This window comes from Prunus dulcis, unplaced genomic scaffold (genome assembly GCF_902201215.1).
Source record: "Prunus dulcis unplaced genomic scaffold, ALMONDv2, whole genome shotgun sequence".
NCBI classification, from domain to species: domain Eukaryota; kingdom Viridiplantae; phylum Streptophyta; class Magnoliopsida; order Rosales; family Rosaceae; genus Prunus; species Prunus dulcis.
The window spans coordinates 63,905-84,430 of NW_023010014.1; the positions used below are offsets into that span (position 1 = coordinate 63,905).

General features: G+C 40.6%; 2 protein-coding genes across 2 annotated transcripts; both read right to left on the bottom strand.

Annotated features, from left to right (window-relative positions):
* Positions 1–846: 846 nt before the first annotated feature.
* On the bottom strand, positions 847–15,311 carry LOC117612500 (probable leucine-rich repeat receptor-like protein kinase At1g35710). Its single transcript, XM_034341184.1, has 3 exons — positions 14,817–15,311; positions 1,548–4,569; positions 847–1,238 (listed from the first exon to the last, which is right to left on the bottom strand). The coding sequence occupies exons 1-3, from the start codon at positions 15,309–15,311 to the stop codon at positions 847–849; spliced, it is 3,909 nt and encodes a 1,302-aa protein (XP_034197075.1).
* A 1,051-nt stretch (positions 15,312–16,362) lies between these two features.
* Positions 16,363–19,430, bottom strand: LOC117612501. The gene is made up of 5 exons (XM_034341185.1): positions 18,693–19,430; positions 18,392–18,610; positions 18,071–18,293; positions 17,293–17,642; positions 16,363–17,190 (listed from the first exon to the last, which is right to left on the bottom strand). The coding sequence occupies exons 1-5, from the start codon at positions 19,428–19,430 to the stop codon at positions 16,363–16,365; spliced, it is 2,358 nt and encodes a 785-aa protein (XP_034197076.1).
* Between the last annotated feature and the right edge of the window lie 1,096 nt (positions 19,431–20,526).

A 20,526-nucleotide genomic window follows, 5' to 3' on the forward strand; every position in this document is an offset into this window, starting at 1 on the left:
ATCAGAATTTTGAGATAAAAGCACTTTGTGGGACTATGCATGCAATGAGGGACAAAAGGAGAAATAAAAGCTTACACAAGGTCTATCTCTACTACTTCTGCTAGGATCATCCAAAGCCCTTTTGAAACTTAATCATTTGGTAAGCTCCTTTCTCTCTCTACTACTTTTTGTTCAAGTAATTGTTCAGGTATCTAATTGCTAGCAACAAAATAAATAAACACGATACTTCAAGAAAAGATTAAAATAACAATAATCTTTTGCGAATATGATCTTTAAGGGATATCTAAAAATTAGACAGTTCGGATCATTAAAAAACAATGTATGATGGACTTTACAAGAAATATATTTATTTATTTATAATTTTTAGTCAATGACAATTGGGTCTAGTAGCACCAATTTATTAGTCAATGGCTATTTCCACTTTGTTCTTGAGTTGAAATTTGCATGTATAATCTCCTCATTGCTTAGTCTCAAAGGCAATAATCATACATATGAGGTCTTCTTGCAAATGAATTGTTGATGGAAAATGTGAGTCTCCAACATAATTTCATCACCACTACCTAGGTAATGGAGTTTTATTATTTATTTAAGGTTCGACTCATTCGAGATGAAACATTTCTTAATTACAACCCTTGTTACGAATTACAAAAGAAAAACCTTTTATTAAAATTACAAAGTAACATAATTTGGAGGAATTAATGCGTGTTTATTTGGCTTTGCAGCTGCACCTAAGTTAAACTTGCTCTGTAGACACTTCCATGCCCTTCCTTCCCAATACATCTAGGAAGAATTAGAACAAGACAGACACAAATGAAGTGAAATATAGAAAAGCGGCAAATATCCTGATCAAATAGTGAAACCATCAAGAGCAAGCAATTCACCACATGTTGTCATATGCAATGGCTTTGACAAATGCAGGGTCTGAGTTGACGAGAGGAGCTGGCAAACTTTTTTCATTGTTGGACGAGACTGCGGACTGGGATTCAAGGATGCAAATGCTATCTTCACCAAAGAGACCACTTCCCCCGCTTCTTGTTTTGTGGGTGGGGAGATGCGTTGATCCAGAACATCCAAAATTGGCATTTCAGGGGCAGGTGCAGATGTGGATGACGATGACGCCCCGGTTGATAAAGATGAGAAAAAATCTCCTGGATGTTTTCCCATAATTATTTCCAGTGTGACAACTCCAAAACTATAAACATCGCACTTCTCATTCACTTCCATTGTATATGCAAGCTCTGCATAAATCACACACCACGTACAAAACATTGAGATTTCAGTGCTCAAAAGATTACCTCGTATAAAAAGGAGAGTGCCGGGTGATTAATTTCTAATTTCCAATCCAATAAAAATCATTGAAAAACATCAACTACAAATTCAAAAAATTTAGTTCTTTTTGAAACCTAATAAAACCAGCGTAAGAAAAATGGAATTTAATAAAAGCTAGATGTGTTTATGTTAACCCTCTAATGATGAAAATGAAACATTGGTGTAAAAACAAACACATAAAAAGTTTTAAATACAAATAACAGAGATGAAAATATTACCTGGTGCCATGTAGCCATATGTGCCTGCAACATCAGTCCAATTAGTTGAGTCTGGGTTCAAAAACTTAGAAGTACCAAAGTCTGAAACACAGGCCTCATATTCAGAATCCAACAAAATGTTGTTGCTTGATATGTCACGATGTACAATCGGTGGCAAGCAATCGTGGTGCATGTAAGACAAGGCATTAGCTAAACCTTTGACAATATTCGCTCTTTTACTCCACCCCAACTCTTTAGCTTCTTCATCTTTACTCAACATTGCGGCCAAGCTACCTCTTTCAAGATACTCATACACCAAAAACGAGTGTCGTTTATGTGCACAAAAACCATAGAGCTTCACAATGTTCCGATGCCGTATCTCCGTGAGTGCCCTTACTTCATTTAAGAACCCGTTTTGAGGATTCTTCTCATCATTTTGCAACAGATGGAGTTTCTTCACAGCCACTACATTGGCAGATGGCAAACTTGCTATGTAAACGCTTCCATGTCCTCCCTTCCCAATGCAATATGTGGGATCAAAATCTTCTGTTGCCCTTATGATTTCCTCATACATTGACTTTCCATCAAAATTTAAAACTGAAAAGGAAATTTCTTCATGCATGTTTTTTTGTGCTTTATCCTGATGATGCTTCTTTCTTTTCACTAGAAAAACAGTCGTAAAGAAAGCAGATAGAAGTACAATTACTGCCAGAATAGAAAACATTAACTTGTGATCCTTTTTTGAGCCACTTGCATTGCATGGTGACAAACCTCCAACTATGCCACACAATCCTTTGTTCCCTTTTAATGCTTCTAACAGAGCTTCTCGAAATGCGCTAATGTTGGGAAGGGGACCTTCCAAGTGATTGTAGGATATGTCAACATTCGACAAACCGCGCATTTCTTCGAAAGTTGATGGTATGGAACCCGAAAGATTGTTGTGGGAAAGATTGAGCATCACCAAACTCTGCATGTTACTCATTTCTGATGGTATCCTACCTTCAAGTGAGTTGTGACTGAAATCGAGGTCGGTCAATTGAACTAAGTTCCCCAAGTGAAGTGGGATTGGTTGAGATAATTTGTTGTTGCTCAAATTCAAATGGTATAATTTGAGCAAGTCACCTAGAATGCTCGGAATTGACTCATTAAAGTTGTTTGTTGATAGGTCAAGATGTCCAAGATCAGTCATGGATCCGAATTCCGAGGGTATACGACCTGAAAGTTGATTTCCATTCAACATCAACTTCACCAAAGAAGCCAATCTCCCGAATTCCTTTGGAATCACCCCAACTAAATGATTCGAAGAGAGATCCAACACATGAATTTGGGTTGCATTGCCTATCTCAAGTGGTATGCTACCAGTAATGTTGTTTCCTGCCATTTGTAGAGTTGTCAACCGTGGGCATTGTCCCCAATTTCGTGAGATTTCACCGTACATGTTATTGTAGCTTACATCTATAAAATTAAGATTCGGATAAACACCAAAGTCTTCAGATATGTTGCTTGTCAATTGATTCCGTTGAAGACGAAGTCGGGCTAAGCTCATGCAGGTTTTCAAGCTTTTTGGGATTGGACCAGTGAAAAGGTTGTTGCTTGCTGTAAAGTTTTCCAGTTTTCCACCTTGGCAAATATTTTGGGGCAAATAACCAGAAAATTGGTTTACATCCAAAACCAAGACACTCAACTTTTTGAGATTCTCTATCTCTTGGGGGATGGGGCCGGAAAAGCTGTTATTCCGTAGGTATAAGATTTCCAAGTTGCTCAGGTTACCAAATGAAACAGGAATTGAACAATTGAGTTGATTATCACCCAAAAATAGCTGCGCAAGAGATTTCAAATTTCCTATCTCCTTAGGAATAGAACCAGAAAGTTGATTGAGATGGAGAAAAAGATAGGTAAGGCTTGTTAGATCAGCTAGTGATCTAGGAATTGAACCATTGAGAGTATTATTGCCCAACCTTAAATGCACAAGAAATTTCAAATTCCCTATCTCCTTAGGAATAGAACCAGAAAGTTGATTCTGATCTAAAGAAACATAGGTAAGGCTTGTTAGACCAGCTAGTGATCTTGGAATTGAACCACTGAGTTGATTACTGCCTAACCTTAAATACACAAGATATTTCAAATTCCCTATCTCCTTAGGAATAGAACCAGAAAGTTGATTGTAACGTAAAGAAAGATGGGTAAGGCTTGTTAGCTTAGCTAGTGATCTTGGAATTGAACCATTGAGTTGATTATTGCCCAACCTTAAATGCAAAAGATATTTCAAATTCCCTATCTCCTTAGGAATAGAACCAGAAAGTTGATTGCCACGTAAAAAAAAATGTGTAAGGCTTGTTATCTCAGCTAGTGATCTTGGAATTGAACCATTGAGTTGATTATTGTCCAACCTTAAATGCACAAGATATTTCAAATTCCCTATCTCCTTAGGAATAGAACCAGAAAGTTGATTTCGAGAGAGATAAAGATGGGTAAGGCTTGTTAGATCACCTAGTGATCTTGGAATTGAACCTTTTAGTTGATTCCTAGACAAATATAGCTCCACAAGAGATTTCAAGTTGCCTATCTTGTGGGTAATATCTCCAAAAAATGTGTTCCTAGAGAGATTGAGAAATGTAAGATTTCTCAGGAGACCGATTTCTGGTGGGATTCTCCCAGAAAACTGATTTTGAGAGAGATCAAGATAGTTTAGTTTGGCGAGGTAACTAATTTGAGGTGGAATGGCATCAAAGAGTTTGTTGAAGCTGAGGTCAAGATATTCAAGATTAGGGAAGGACAAGAATGAAAATGCATTTAGCGTACCTTGTAAACCAGACTCGGTAAGGTTTATCTCGATGACACTTCCAGCAGCATTGCATGAAACACCAGCCCAAGTACATGGGATTTTAGGATTGTTGGTGGCATTATTGCTGGGAGGGTAAGCCCATGATGACAGATTGTTTTGGGTTTGATTTTGAAAGGTGGCTTTCCATTTGAGAAGAGCGTTTGCCTCATCAGTAGAACTAGCAGAGGCTAATTGAAGGTAATTTGATGATGAAAGCAGCTGAACATACAAGAGAAGGCAATAAGCTAGAGAGCATACTTCATAGAAATGAAAAGATATCATGGTTATATTATCAAATATTGTTTTGTGTATTTTATTATAATACTTGCGAGTCTTATTATTTATAGTGCCATATATTCATTTTATAATACTTGTGAGTCTTCAGAGTTCAAGACTTTGACAGGTCCTTCCAGTATCTTATTTTCTTAATTAGAAGACCGTTTGGGAAGACATTTGGGGTTTTCATACTTGAGTCAAATTCTTTGTCTCTTAACTTTGGAGTTGAAGTAATTGTTAATGAGATGAAAATGATAGAAGTGAGAGCTTGATTGGATGTCCCACATTCAACTCTCTTATTTGCTTCGGCCTCACGCACATGACTGAGAAGGTATTCAATATTCAACTCTTGATAGTCCAAAATCATGAAGAGTTGGGGACATGACTGAGAAGGTATTCAATATCCCACATTTTACTTTGGTCGTTCTGTTCCAATCGGCATACCTCCTTAGTCTCAAATTATTCGAAATCAACCTTTGCGTATTTCAAAACGGAGAATAAGCTTATGATTTTGGGGACAACGGATCCACCCCCAAAAATCGTAAGTTTATTCTTATTATTTTTAATATAAGTTAAAAGTGTTACACTCTGTTGTGTGGGAGGATAGATGTCGAAAATTTAGAACATATACAGGGAGGGGACACACAATTTGGGGACAGCGGATCCAATTCCTAAAAAATTAGGTTGAGAGATATCTGAAGTTCAAAGTGTTTTGTGACTACATCACTTTTTCTTTTTTTTTTTTTTAAACTGACGTGCTTGAGATAACTTAAATTTAGCATATTTTTTATCCATGTCCTTATTTTTTCTTGAAATCCGACACGTACTATAACCACCGACCTTTTTTTACTCTCTAGATCCCAATTCAAAGACTTGATTAGTCCCTTTGGTTAGTGGGATATCAACTTGTTCAGATTGTGTTTTATTGAAGATGACAGGACCCGTCCCGGAATTTCTCGAAAACCGAAGCGGACCCCGTCTTTGTTCCGACATCATCCAGATGCCGGGCCCACTAATTCCTAACTCGAGACTTCCTACCAAAAATTTGGCAGAGTCTCCCCTGTTAAATAAGCAAACCCAACAAAATTTTCTTAACCTGCAACACACAGTAATAATAATCCCAACCATCAGCAAGCTTTCACAATTTTACAAGTCGCTAAAGTGGCCTCCGGCCTCACAAGTAAAATCTATCAAGGGCGATACAGAGCATCTACTGAATTTAGATTACAAAAACAGTTGAGTAAGAGAAATTACTCAGTTCCTAACTAGAAAAATGCACAGATTGAGCTTCGTACACCACTTGCACGCTTCCTGGAGCGACTACTGGCTGGGGGGCGCAAAACAGAAAATATGTGAGTGGACAAAAACCAGATTTGCAATTCAAAACAACATAGTAACCCCACCATGTAAAAATAATGCTCAGGGCATGCAGGTTCACGCAACAATAAATAACTACTCAAAACTTAATTCATTTAAACATTTCAAAAACAACAGTTATCTCCTTCAAAACGAATCCCCATACTCTCAATCTTACCACTCCTGTCAAGCTACTAATTCCTTACCCACTCAAGTATACGTATCCCTAAGTATACTTATAAATAAATAAAATAAATAGCTATACGATATACGATATACTCAACACACCACTTAGGTACCGGGAAAACAATCCAACCGGGGGATCGTTTGACTAGTCCGCAGGATTTCCAGGTGCTATCCTGCGTCTAGGGATGAGATGTCCAACCGGGGGACGAAACTCCAAAGCTCCCACACCGGAACATCCAACGCCATGTGTAGCTTCCAAACTATGTCCTACGCGCGCAGACTGGATCATCACACACCGGAACATCCAACGCCATGGTGATGACCCTAAACTCTATACAAGGTCTTTCCATACGCCGGAACATCCAATGCCGCATATGGAAAGTGTCTCACACGCCGGAACATCCAACGCCGCGAGTGAGACTAGTAACTGGGGAAGGTACTTACGCAGTGTAAACACACAATTTCTCTCCACAACCACATTCTTCCACATCAACCTCCAACTACCCCAAAATTTCTTCTATAGCGAATATATAAATATACCTCCCCAATATCCACACAAATGCACTCTCAAAACCCAAGAATGCCAAACTCGATATATATATATATATATATATAATCAGAAACTACCCGACCAACAAAATCATTTTATGAACATGATATATAAATTCCATAAGCCATTAAAACATTATGCAGAAACTTTCATCGATTAAAACCATGCATATGATTAAAACAAAGTCCACTCACAGATAATCCCACGCTGCCTGACCACGTGAGGGTCCTGCCTGCTGAGTACGTGCAGTCGAAACACCTATTTCGAGATACGAACCGTTAATTAATATAAAATTACGTCGAAGCGGAAAAATCACAAATTAACTGATTAATTCCCAAATTCCCCATACGTGCACGTTGAAGAGGGTATCCTAAGGTCCCATTACAGATTTAGGAATTATTCACGATTTTACGGTTATCGCTAACCCGCAAACTTCGCATTTTTGAATCGGAACATCCGGGGTTCCGATTCATAATTCATGAAGTCCCATACGGTCCTAGGAATTCATAGAACAACATATTTTAACTCGGGAAAGATCTAACGGTTGAAACCTATTGAACCCGGATAACGCACAATATGCGAAAATCCGTTCGATAGTCAAACGACATCCAAATTGAGATCCGCGAATTCCTACACGCTCGTGACAACCTAAGGATCTCATTGGGTTAATTAGCAGCCTCACCAGACTCGCCCACGCGCCGCCACACGCGCCGGCAGCTCGTGGGTGTGTAGAGTAATTTCCGGCGACGGAAAAACTCCACCCCCGAGCTCACCCTTCCTACCCTAGCTTCTACTCGAGGTCAGGATCACTTTCTTCAACTATGGGAAGGCCCAATTCGGGCGGCAACTGGCCGGAATTTCAGTTTGAAATTCGGCCCAAAACCTAGGTTTTCCTAATCGGTTTTCTACACTCACAATCGATCCAAACCTATACCAACATCAGCTAGAACTCGTAAAAAGGAGGAGAAACCATACCTCAATCACCGAGTTTGGGCGGCGGAGGCGGCGGCGCGACGGCGAGCAAGCTCCGGTTCGAACTAGTCGAGCTCGCGGCCGGAGTTCGTGGTTTCCGACGGGGAAAACGGCCTAGGCTTGATCGGGACGTCGAGGCGGATCGATCGGGACCGGTCTCGGGTCCTGCCGTGGCCGGAGCTGCGCGAACCGAGGAGAGAGAGAGTTGACGTCGGGGAGAGAGAGAGACTGAGGAGAGAGAGTGTCGCGCACGAGAGGGAGAGAGCTGAGGTGAAAATCTGATTTTTACCAAACTTTTTGAAATAATTACAAGTTTGCCACTGGAAGTTTTTGCCCGTAACTTTTTCGTTACAACTCCGATTCAAGCCTACCGCCTGTCTACGAATTCGTCTCGGTACCACCTACCCAAAAATACCATCCACGGTCCCAAAATCCTTCCGGATAAGAAAATGACCAATTTACCCCTACCCCAAGGGTAAATTCGTAAATTTAATTAAATCGATTAAAAATAAACATTTAATCTGGAGTCGGGGTGTTACAGAAGATGACGTGCAAGTAATTCTTTCTGTATGGAGATCAGTTTGGTCTTTACATGTGGTGGAGAAAATTAAGTTTTTTGTTGGGCATAGCTGCACATAATATTTTGCCATCTAAAGAGAATCTCATCTCTAGGACAATTGTTAAATATGCTTACTGAAGAAAGATATGCCCTTCATACGCTTTGGGAGCATATATGCTCGTGAATTTTGGAAGTTGGCTGGTTTTCGGGAGTCTTTTCACATGTACCATTTTTGGTAATGTTATAAATTTGTTTCCTTGGGCTTTCAAAGTGTTGTCTAATAAGTGTGAGTTGGGGAGATTTGCTCTTGTTTATGGATTCTCTGTTGGCGTGACTTGTGGATATTGACTTACTTTCCTTACACACCAAGAATTCCTATTATAATTGTAATTGATTTACTTTAATTCCTGATTTCCTACTGCAAATAGATTTAGAATTTATTATTTACTTGCCCATTCAGGTTTCGTTGTATTATAAATATGACCTCCTACAAGGAGAAGAATACACAGAAAATTCCCACAAACAAATATTCTCTCATAGTTTTCATATTTTAGCATGGTATCAGAGCCTGGTTCGATCTAGGGACCTGTGCTTGTGTTCTTCTTGAAATTTAAGTGCTCTTCTCCCCCCTTGAGAGGGGGGAGGGGGAGTGAAAGGGATATGTTTATTGACCTATCCCAATTACCTTGACATATTTCCATGAAGATGTTGCTTATTTCTTGACTCCGACGACCCCTTCTCTTCAAGGGGAGAGGAGGATTGAAGAGAAGTTGTGTCTGAGTGAATTAGCTAAAGTTTATATTGAAGAATTTATTGTTGCCATTGTCTCTACTGCCTTGCTCATGGGGTTTCGGTGTTCTGCCTTACCTATTGCCGTGCTCACAGGGTTTCTGTGTTCTGCCTTACCAATTGCTGTGCTCACATAGTTTCTGTGTTCTGCCTTACCTACTGCCGTGCTCACAGGGTTTCTGTGTTCTGCCTTATCTACAGCCGTGCTCACAGGGTTTCTGTGTTTTGCTATGTGCCCTATTTTTTAGGGTTTGCTCTTGTGTTTCCGCTGTGAACTTTGTTTTAGTTTGTCACTTGTTTCACTCGTGGTTGACTAAAAGATCTTCTCTACAATTGGTGCTTCTCAAGTATGGTGTCCTGTGACTCGCTTGTCAAGTTGGGCCTGCGAAATATCTTTGCCCAACTTGAGGGGGAGTGTTGGCGAGTCCTTATTTCATTAGAATTTTGGTTACTTACCAATTATATTTTGTCCTATTGTAATAGAGATTATTTTATTTAGTGTTATGGGGGTTGATGATTTTTTCAACCCTCATGGAGGTAGCACCACCGACTCATTCTCTCATTCTCCACCAACCATCGTTGAGTTGAGTGCCCAGATGGCTCTGCTCCTACAGATGCAGACTTTGACCCGAACCAGATCCAGAATCAGGATCCTCTTTTGACGACCCCAACCTCGACCCCGAATATGACGACGACGACCCCGAGCTCGACCCCGACCCCGACTATGACGACGACGACCCCGACCCTGACCCCGACTCCGAAGACGACCCCGACCCCCACTCTGATGATGACCCCAACCCCGAATTTGTCTCTGATTCAGACCCTGATCCCGATTTCGACTCCGACTCCAGCCTCGACTCAGACTCAGATTCCGATCCCAATTCCTACTCAACCTGTATCCTATGCATCTTCCGCTGCACAGATTATGACTTCTCGACTAACGACCCCGACACATGGACCAGATTGCGCATTTTGTGAAATCCGAGGATCAATTGGCGGATATTTTGACAAAGGCGATTTCCAGTAAAGCATTCCACAATTCACTAGATCAGTTGGGCATTGGCGACATCTATGCACCAACGTGAGGGGGAGTGTTGGCGTGACTTGTGGATATTGACTTACTTTCCTTACACACCAAGAATTCCTATTATAATTGTAATTGATTTACTTTAATTCCTGATTTCCTACTGCAAATAGATTTAGGAATTTATTATTTACTTGCCCATTCAGGTTTCGTTGTATTATAAATATGACCTCCTACAAGGAGAAGAATACACAAAAAATTCCCACAAACAAATATTCTCTCATAGTTTTCATATTTTAGCATTCTCGGCATACTAGAAATAAACTGGTTCATGAAAATATTGGTGAGTCTCTGGTTGTGTTGGTGGAGAAAGCTAAATATTGATGGAGAGAGGTGGTGTGGGTGTGGTGATTCGTAATGACAAAGGGGAAGTTATTTGTCAATTGGAAAAAGAGAGGAGGAACTTGCATCAGATGGCAATCTCATTGATGAAGTCAAGGGGTGTTTCACTTGTTTCAGAAGATTTCTATCTCTTATAAACAAAAACATTAAGAGCTAATCAGGCTCCAAAAATTCCCAACAATGGGTTCCTCTAATCCTAGCCTCAAGAGAAGAAGCAATCGTGTCAGGCCTAGGGACGGACCTACGTCCATGCTAATATGGACTATAGCCCAGGCGACTTGATGTGATCCCACCCACATAAATTCTTTATATTTTTTAATTTTATTTTTTTATAGTTAATTAATATTTATTATTCAACCTTTTTCATAAAACACACATTCCTAGAGAACATTATTTTCCGAAAAAAAAATTACATTTACCTTCTAGTGTACATAAAACATCAATTCATTTTTTTATATATAAATTTGGCTACTTCTTCTCATTTTTATTTTCCAAGTTGGCTTGGATGGATTAAAATGATTCAGTTTTTTTTCTTTCTTCTTTTGTAATGGATAATAAATGCTTTTAATTTTTTTTCCCTCCATGGAGAAGTTTATCATGTAATTGCTAATTGACTATAAAATTCATATTTCAATGAAATTCACTCGTACCGTCAAGTTTTCTAAGTTTTTATGTAAGATAAATTTAGCCCACTCTATTTTCAAATCCAGGATCTGTCCCTGGCTAGGCCTAGTCATCCCCTCACAAAGTTAGAGTGCAACTCTTCCTTTCCTTACCTTACATATAACCAATATACTCAACACATGAAGGTTGGTTTTTCCAGCCATCTAATATCTTTCGACAAATCGAAAATCTCCCTTCTTATACGCATCAATTACAACTATCAAAAATTTTAATTAAAGAAAATTTGAAAACCTCCCGAAAAACAGACCAAAAATATTTCATTTTTGTATATATATAATTTCAGCCATATCAAAATCTGAACAACTCATATGAAAACTGTTGACCGGCCAAAAAGAGAAACAACGGCAAGTTGAGGGGTCGAGGAGATTAGAGGTCTTCAATCCATTAGCATTTCCGTAGCTTCAAATACTATTTTGTGTTTTGTTAATTTAGATTACAACTTACAAGTAGTAATATAGTAAAAACACACCGAATTCTCTATAAATAGAAATAATAGATAATTGAGGGCTTGTTATTCAACAGTATAACATGACTTATATACCCATGTCAATCTATATAATCCTTATGGTTTAATTTTCAAATAATCTAAAATCATATTTTCAAAATAAAATTCGGTTAAGGAGACAATCACGGGTCAAATTCTTACTTGAGTCAAATTCTTTGTCTCTTAACTTTGGAATTGAAGTAATTGTTAATGAGATGAAAATGATAGAAGTGGGAGCTTGATTGGATGTCCCACATTCAACTCTTGTTTGCTTCGGCCTCAGCACATGACTGAGAAGGTATTCAATATTCAACTCTTGATAGTCCAAAATCATGAAGAGTTGGAGACATGACTGAGAAGGTATTCAATATCCCACACTTAACGCACATGACTGAGAAGGTATTCAGTATCCCACATTTAACTATGGTCGTTCTGTTCCAATCGGCATACCTCCTTAATCTCAAATTATTCAAAATCAACCTTTGCGTATTTCAAAACGGAGAATAAAGCTTATGATTTTGGGGACAGCGGATCCACCCCTCAAAATTGTAAGAGTATTCTTATTATTTTTAATATGAGTTAGAAGTATTAGGCTCTATTGTGTGGGAGGACAGATGTCGAAAATTTAGAACAAATACAGGGAGAGGACATACAATTTGAGGACAGCTGATCCAATTTCTGAAAAATTAGGTTGAGAGATAACTTAAGTTCAGCGTGTTTTGTGACTACGTCACTTTTTTTTTTTTTTTTAAACCGACGTGCTTGAGATAACTTAAATTTAGCGTGTTTTTTATCCACGTCCTTTTTTCTTGAAATCCGACGTGCTTTGATACGCCACCACGTCACTTGTATAACCACCGACGTCTTTTAACTCTCTAGATCCCGATTCAAAGACTTAATTAGCACCTTTGGTTAGTGGGATATCAACTTGTTCAGATTGTGTTTTATTGAAGATGACGTGCAAGTAATTCTTTCTGTATGGAGATCAGTTTGGTCTTTACATGTGGTGGAGAAAATTAAGTTTTTTGTTGGGCATAGCTGCACATAATATTTTCCCATCTAAAGAGAATCTCATCTCTAGGGCAATTGTTAAATATGCTTACTAAAGAAAGATATGCCCTTCATACGCTTTGGGAGTGCATATATGCTCGTGAATTTTGGAAGTTGGCTGGTTTTCGGGAGTCTTTTCACATGTACCATTTTTCGTAATTGTATAAATTTGTTTTCTTGGGCTTTCAAAGTGTTGTGTAAGTGTGAGTTGGGGAGATTTGGCTATTGTTTATGGATGCTCGTGTGACAGGATCCGATCCAAATTCAATTTTGGAATCCGAGCCGGACCTTGTGCGTGTCCGACACTTGGCGGATGTCAGGCACAAATGACCTGTTTGCCCTTCTATACAAAACACGATAAAATAACAAGGTTGACATCTACTGAAAAATCGGCAGAGTTTCCCTTGTAACTGGCTCAATACCAAATTATTTACATCTGCCAAACAAGTATATATATATATATATATATATACAACCAACTGCCAGCATACATATATATACATTCCAACAGTTCAATTCTAAGTCTAGGGCAAAACATCAGAGCGGTTACTAAGAATTTACAAAGGAGTCAATCCTTTTACAATACAAAAAGTCCTACATCAAAGGAAAGGCGCGGAAGATGGAAAACGGCCCGGTGGTGGATCCATGTGCACGCCTACTGCCTGGGGGCACAAAACATGAAAAAGGGTGAGTGGACCTAAAAACAAAGTTTAGAAAATAGCATATGAACATACTAACCCCACTGTAAAAACAGTTGTACAAACTAAATTCTTCTCTTTATTACTGAAATCAATGCAATCATATAATTATACATGTATATAAGCCAATCATACTCATGGTCAACATTAATTTCTTAAGGCATTGAAAACTAGGTGTACCCTTTATTTCTGTCAATTCCTTATATCAGTCAATTCCATGCATCACCATGGGTGACACATACTCGCAGGTCTCAGTGACACAAAGTCAGTCCGCGCCGCAACTCGCAGGATTCAGGGGACCGTAGTCCACCTGAGCTGCATTACTCGCTCCACACGAGTTCGAGTACCAAAGAACTCGTGGGGCAACTGTCAAGCATGCTGACTAAACCGAAGGCAACCAATACAATCCGCAGGCAACATTTAATATCTGGGTACAAGGTGGTTTAGGAAAATATAAAGTTTCTGTAACCTTTCAAAGTCTGGTGCCTTTTATCTGATAATTAACTAGAATTTCTTTTCCTATATCCTTTAAAGGAGATTTTTCTCGGCAGCATGCAAAATAAAATATTCAAAAGCATAGAACAGCTTATAACTGAAATTCGACTGTTTAAAATTCATTTATAAAAATAAAAGTCCACTCACTGGTAGTCCGTGCTCGCTGGACCTCTTGAAGGTCCCTCCTGCGGGTCAACTGGTGCCCGGGTGCCTTACTCGACAAAGTTGGAGAAGAATTGAGGGAGAACGAGCAGGTTGAAGTTTTGGAAACACCGGCGCTTTTTTTCGCAGATTATGGCGACTGGTGAGTTGCTCGCTGCTGGAGTGGGCTGAGGCATGACGGCGAGGTCGGGCCGGTCAGGTTGGTGCCGGTGCCGTGGCCTGTGGTGGCCGGAGCTGGTAGAGGCGCAAAAATTGGACGGAGGGCGGTGCGCTCGCGACGGAAGAGAGAGAGAGAGAGAGAGAGAGAGATAGAAACTGAGAGAGAAGAGAGAGAAGTGAGGTTTTAAAAATCTGATTTTTTCAAATTACCGTTTTGCCCCTCGAAGTATTTTAACCGTATTTCCTTCGTTAAATCTCCGATTCGAGCCCACTTCGTGTCTACAAACTCGTTTCGTCGTGCTCGACACAACGGTGTATGTGGAATTGTCAAATTTCTTCTCCGTCAAAAAGTCAACCTTTCGTTAATAAATTCTTCCAAGGGTAAAATTGTCTTTTCTTCTTAATAAATTACTGATTAAATATTAATTTAGGTTTGGGTTATTACAACCTACCTCTCTTATAAAAATTTCGTCCTCAAAATTTACGCACCTGTCACTCGAAGAGGTGAAGGTACTGCTCCCGCATTTGGTCTTCGGGTTCCCATGTAGCCTCTTCCACAATATGACTCCTCCATAAAACCTTCACAAGTGGAATCTCTCTCTCGATCTCAACACTTGCACCTTCCAATCCAAAATCTGAACTGGTTGCTCCACATAAGTGAAATCCTCTAGCAATTCGACTAGTTGCTCATCTAAAACATGGGAAGGGTCGAAAATATACTTTCGGAGCATGGAGATATAGAAAACATCATGCAATCGTGCTAGATCCGTAGGCAGAGCAAGCCTGTAAGCTACTGGACCCACACGTTCTATAATCTCATAGGATCCAATATAGCGAGGACTTAGTTTTCCCCGCTTCCCAAATCTCACTACACCTTTCCAAGGTGATAATTTCAAAAATACCCAGTCTCCAACTTCAAACTGAAGGTCTTTTCTTCTATTGTCCGCATAACTCTTTTGTCGGTCCTGGGTTGTCTTGAGTCGGTCTCTAATTATCTGCACTTGTTGCTTAGTCAGTTCAACATCCTCATAGACTACCAATCTGTGTTCACCCACTTCATCCCAATGAAATGGAGTTCTACACTGTTTTCCATACAAGGCATCAAATGGAGACATTCCGTTACTCACTTGATAACTGTTATTATAAGCAAACTCCATAAGTGGTAACTTCTCATCCTAATCACCCTGAAATTGAAGTGCACACGCTCTCAACATATCTTCTAATGTCTGGATTGTCCTCTCAGACTGACCATCTGTCTAGGGGTGAAATGCAGTACTAAATTGCAATTGGGTTCCAAAAGCTTCATTTAATTTTGTCCAAAAACGGGATGTAAACCGTGGGTCTCGATCTGAAACAATGGATACTGGTACTCCATGAAGTCTCACTATCTTATTTATGAAAATCTTAGCCAGTTTGTTTAAACTATAATTTGCTCTCACCGGCAGAAAATGAGCAGACTTGGTGAGTCGATCCACGCTTACCCACACTCCATCATGCTTACTCTATGTTCGGGGAAGTTTGAACACAAAATCTATCGTAATCCGCTTCCACTTCCATTCAGGAATCGGGAGTGGTTGCAATAGCCCTGATGGTTTATGTCGCTCAGCTTTCACTTGCTGACAAATTAAGCACCTTCTGACATACTCTGCTATTTCTTTCTTTATAAAAGGCCACCAGTAGTGCTCTCTCAAAGTATGATACATTTTTGTGCTTCAGGGTGCATTGCAAAAACTGACTCATGGGCCTCCTCAAGAATCTCCCTTTTTAAAAAACTTCATCATTAGGGACATATAACCTGTTACCTACCATTAACGCTCCATCATTTCTTACTGAACAATCAGTTCTGTCGCCATTCTCAACCTTCACTCGCATTTTGCAAATCAAAGGATCTTGGGATTGAGCTGCGAGTATTCGTTCTACTAGCACTGGTCTCACATGGAGAGTAGCTAACAGTGCTCCCTAATTATCCGTATCTAGCCCAACTCTGAGCTTCCTCATTTCTACCATCAATGGCAAATACCTCCCTCAAAGATAAGCTACAGATCCTAAAGATTTCCTACTCAGTGCATCCGCGACAACATTAGCTCTTCCTGGGTGATGCTCGATGGTACAGTCATAATCTTTTATCAACTCTAACCATCTTCTTTGCCTCAAATTCAATTCCTTCTAGATGAATAAATACTTTAAACTTTTGTAATCTGTAAAGATCTGGCATGTTTCCCCGTAAAGATAATGCCACCAAATCTTTAAGGCAAAAACTACTGCAGCAAGTTCCAAATCATAAACAGGATAATTCAACTCATGCTTCTTAAGTTGTCTAGAAGCATAAGCGATCATCCTACCATGCTGCATCAGCACACACCCAAGTCCTTGTTGAGATGCATCACTGTAGATAACGAAGTTCCCACTATCATCCGGAAGTGCTAAAACCGAAGCAGTGGTCAGCCTGATCTTGAGTTTGTTGAAACTCTCCTCACACTTATCTGACCACGCAAACCTAACTCTTTTCCTTGTCAAATAGGTGAGAGGTGCCGCTATGGTGGAGAACCCATCCACGAAGCGACGGTAATACCTGGCTAACCCCAGAAAACTCCGTATCTCAGTAACACTGGTTGGTCGTAGCCAATTCACTACTGCTTCAATCTTTTGGGGATCAACATAATTGTCCTCTGCAGAGATCACATGCCCCAAGAAACTAACTCTGTCTAACCAAAACTGACACTTGCTGAATTTGGCATAAAGTTGCCTCCTTCTCAGAGTCCTCAACACAATGTTTAAGTGCTTCATATGTGCCGTCTGACTCTTCGAATACACCAGAATGTCATCTATGAACACAATCACAAAGCGATCTAAATAACGTCGAAACACTCTGTTCATGAGGTCCATAAATGCAGCTGGCGCATTAGTTAATCCAAATGGCATCACCAGGAACTTATAGTGCCCATACCTCATTCGAAATGCTGTTTTAGGCACATCCTCTTCTCTAACCCATAACTGATGATATCCAGACCTTAAGTCAATCTTAGAAAATACCTTGGCACCCTTCAACTGATCGAACAAATCATCAATGCGAGGCAATGGATATCAATTCCGCACTGTGATCTTGTTCAACTGCTTGTAGTCAATGCATAACCTCATGGTGTCATCCTTCTTCTTAACAAATAACACTGGAGCGCCCCAATGAGAAAAGCTAGGTCGGATGAAACCCTTATCTACCAGCTCCTGCAACTGAGTCTTTAACTCCCTCAACTCTGCTGGCGCCATTCTGTACGGTGCCTGAGAAATAGGGTTCATTCCTGGAGCAAGCTCCATAATAAACTCGATCTCCCGATGAGGAGGTAATCCAGGAAGATCCTCGGGGAATACATCTGGAAATTCCTGTACGACTGGAATATCTTCCAATCTTAGCCCATTATCTCTGGTATCAATTACATGCGCTATATATCCTGAGCACCCTTTAATGAGCAACCATTTTGCCTCATAGCTGAAATGAGGCAAGATGGAAGCACTCTGCGTTCGCCGTAAAAAGTTACTTCAGGTCGTCCGGAACTACGGAATACAACTTCTTTCCTGAAGCAATCTACTGAGGCACGATGTCTGGCCAACCAATCTATCCCTAAAATGACATCCAAGTCAACCATTCCCAAGGGAATTAAATCTGCCTCTAAAAACACATTTCCCACCATCACTATACTATCTCGATACACTGTACCTACCCTAAAAATATCTCATATAGGTACACAGATCACCAATTCGGTCTGCAGAGCTGAAAGTCTTACATTGGCATTGTGGGCAAAACTAGGTGTGACAAACGAGTGCGTAGCCCCAGGGTCAATCAAAACTCTAGCAAGAATTCCAAAGACCGATTAAATACCTGTAATTTCATCAGGTGATGCATGTGCTTCCTGCTGGGACATGTTATACACTCTGCCTGTGGCCCTGGAACGTCCACCACGTCCCCTTTGCTGACTGCTACCTCGGCTAGCTACACTGGTCTGGGCTCCACCACTGGACGAAGCCTCCACAAACTGTGGTATCTCCTCTGATCTACCCTGCATACCTGTCCCCAGAGTCGATGCAGCTGTGGTCTCTCTATTCTGAAGGAACAGCGGGCAATCCTTTTGAAAATGTCTAGACTGTCCACAATAATAACATCCAGCAGTGCCCTGTTGGCAAATCCCAGAATGGTACCTACCACACTTGGCACATTGGCGGCGACTCCTCCTGCCAGATGCTGACAGCAACTGTCTCCCAGTACCTCTAGCTGTACTTCCCCCGGAGCGGTTTCCAGAACTGCCATTCTGGTTGGAACCTCTACTGGAACTAAAGCCAGGTCAGTATCCTCCGTAGCTGTGGCCACTAGATGATCCAGAACTGTAACTGCCTCTCTTGGATGATCCCTGACTAGGACCGCCTATGTCAAACTGCTGCCTACGAGGTTCACCCCATGGTCTGACCATCATCTAGCTGCTATCAATCAACGAGGCAGACATTACCACATCACCAAAGTTAGTCAACCGCTGACTGATCACGATATCTCGAATGGAAGCCTTTAACCCCATAGTGAAAAGTTGACACTTCTTGATTTCATCCTCCACCAGTGGAAGACAATACTTAGACAGATCATTAAACCTTTGCTCATACTCTAATACTATCATTATCCCCTGCTCCAGCTGTAAAAACTCTTGCATCTTCACATTCTGGTAGGCTTGTAGATAGTATTGACTGTCAAATGCGGCTCTGAATACTTGCCACGTAATGGCTAAAGGATCCCGATATCTCATCTTAACCGAATCCCACCAATGTCTGGTATTTCTGATCCAGAAGAAGGTAGCCAGAGTAACCCTGCAGTTCTGTGGAACAACCATGACCTCCATGATCCGCTCCATCCTTTCTATCCATTCCTCAGCAACTGCTGGGTTACCATCACCATCAAAATCAGTGGCCCCAATCCTCTTAGCTTGATCAGCATATCCCAATGAGGGATCTCTGGGCTGCCCAGTCCTAGCTAAAGCCTGAGTCAGCAACTCCAAAGTCTGCTGGAAGTTGGGATCTCCCTGCATAGTAGGCACAGCAGGTACGGCTCCTGACGGGCCTCCAACAACAGACTGCTCTACCAGTTCAGGTACCGGTGCAGGAACAGGAACTTCCTCCTGCCCGAGCTGGGGATCCTGTCCCTTATGTCGGGACGATTGCCTAGTCCCTCTACAGACACCACCACGCTTAGGGCCCATCTTTACTGTCACAATAAATAGATTTTCAGAAAAACTGGAATGCACAAAGTGCAAAGTCTACAGGAAATTAAACCTAATGCTCTTATACCAAGTTGACAGGACCCGATCTAAATTCCGCTTTGGAATCTGAGTCGGACCCTGTGCGTGTTCGATACCTGGCGGATGTCGGGCACAAATGACCTGTTTGCCCTTCTATACAAAGCACGATAAAATAACAAGGTTGACTGCTACCGAAAAATTGGCATAGTTTCCCTTGCAACTGGCTCAATACCAAAATATTTACACCTGCCAAACAAGTATATATATATATATATATATATATATACAACCAACTGCCAGCATACATATATATACATTCCAACAGTTCAATTCTAAGTCTAGGGCAAAACATTAGAGCGGTTACTAAGAATTTACAAAGGAGCCAATCCTTTTACAAAACAAAAAGTCATACATCAAAGGAAAGGCGCAGAAGATGGAAAACGGACCGGTGGTGGATCCATGTGCACGCCTACTGCCTGGGGGCGCAAAACATGAAAAAGGGTGAGTGGACCCAAAAACAAAGTTTAGAAAATAGCATATGAACATACTAACCCCACTGTAAAAACAGTTGTACAAACTAAATTGTTCTCTTTATTACTGATATCAATGCAATCATATAATTATACATGTATATAAGCCAATCATACTCATGGTCAACATTTATTTCTTAAGGCATTGAAAACAGTTTAAAACTACCACCTAGGTGTACCCTCTATTTCCGTCAATTCCTTATATCAGTCAATTCCTTGCATCACCATGGGTGACACATACTCGCAGGCCTCAGTGACACAAAGTCAGTCTGAGCCGCAACTCGTAGGATTCAGGGGACCATAGTTCACCTGAGCCGCATTACTCACTCCACACGAGTTCGAGTACCAAAGAACTCGTGGGGCAACTGTCAAGCATGCTGACTAAACCGAAGGCAACCAATACAATCCGCAAGCAACATGTAATATCTGGGTACAAGATTGTTTAGGAAAATAGTTTCTGTAACCTTTCAAAGTCTGCTGCCTTTTATCTGATAATTAACTAGAATTTCTTTTCCTATATCCTTTAA

Coding starts and splice junctions, on each gene's coding strand:
- LOC117612501 (XM_034341185.1), bottom strand. CDS start 19,430: ATGGGCCCTAAGCGTGGTGGTGTCTGTAGAGGGACTAGGCAATCGTCC. Junction 18,611..18,692: donor TGACTAACTTTGGTGATGTG/GTAATGTCTGCC, acceptor AGTTTGACATAG/GCGGTCCTAGTCAGGGATCA. Junction 17,191..17,292: donor AGCAGTTGAACAAGATCACA/GTGCGGAATTGA, acceptor GGATATCATCAG/TTATGGGTTAGAGAAGAGGA.
- LOC117612500 (XM_034341184.1), bottom strand. CDS start 15,311: ATGTCTCCATTTGATGCCTTGTATGGAAAACAGTGTAGAACTCCATTT. Junction 4,570..14,816: donor TTCAGATTTTGGATTGGAAG/GTGCAAGTGTTG, acceptor TTGTATGTTCAG/CTGCTTTCATCATCAAATTA. Junction 1,239..1,547: donor ATATGGCTACATGGCACCAG/GTAATATTTTCA, acceptor TGATTTATGCAG/AGCTTGCATATACAATGGAA.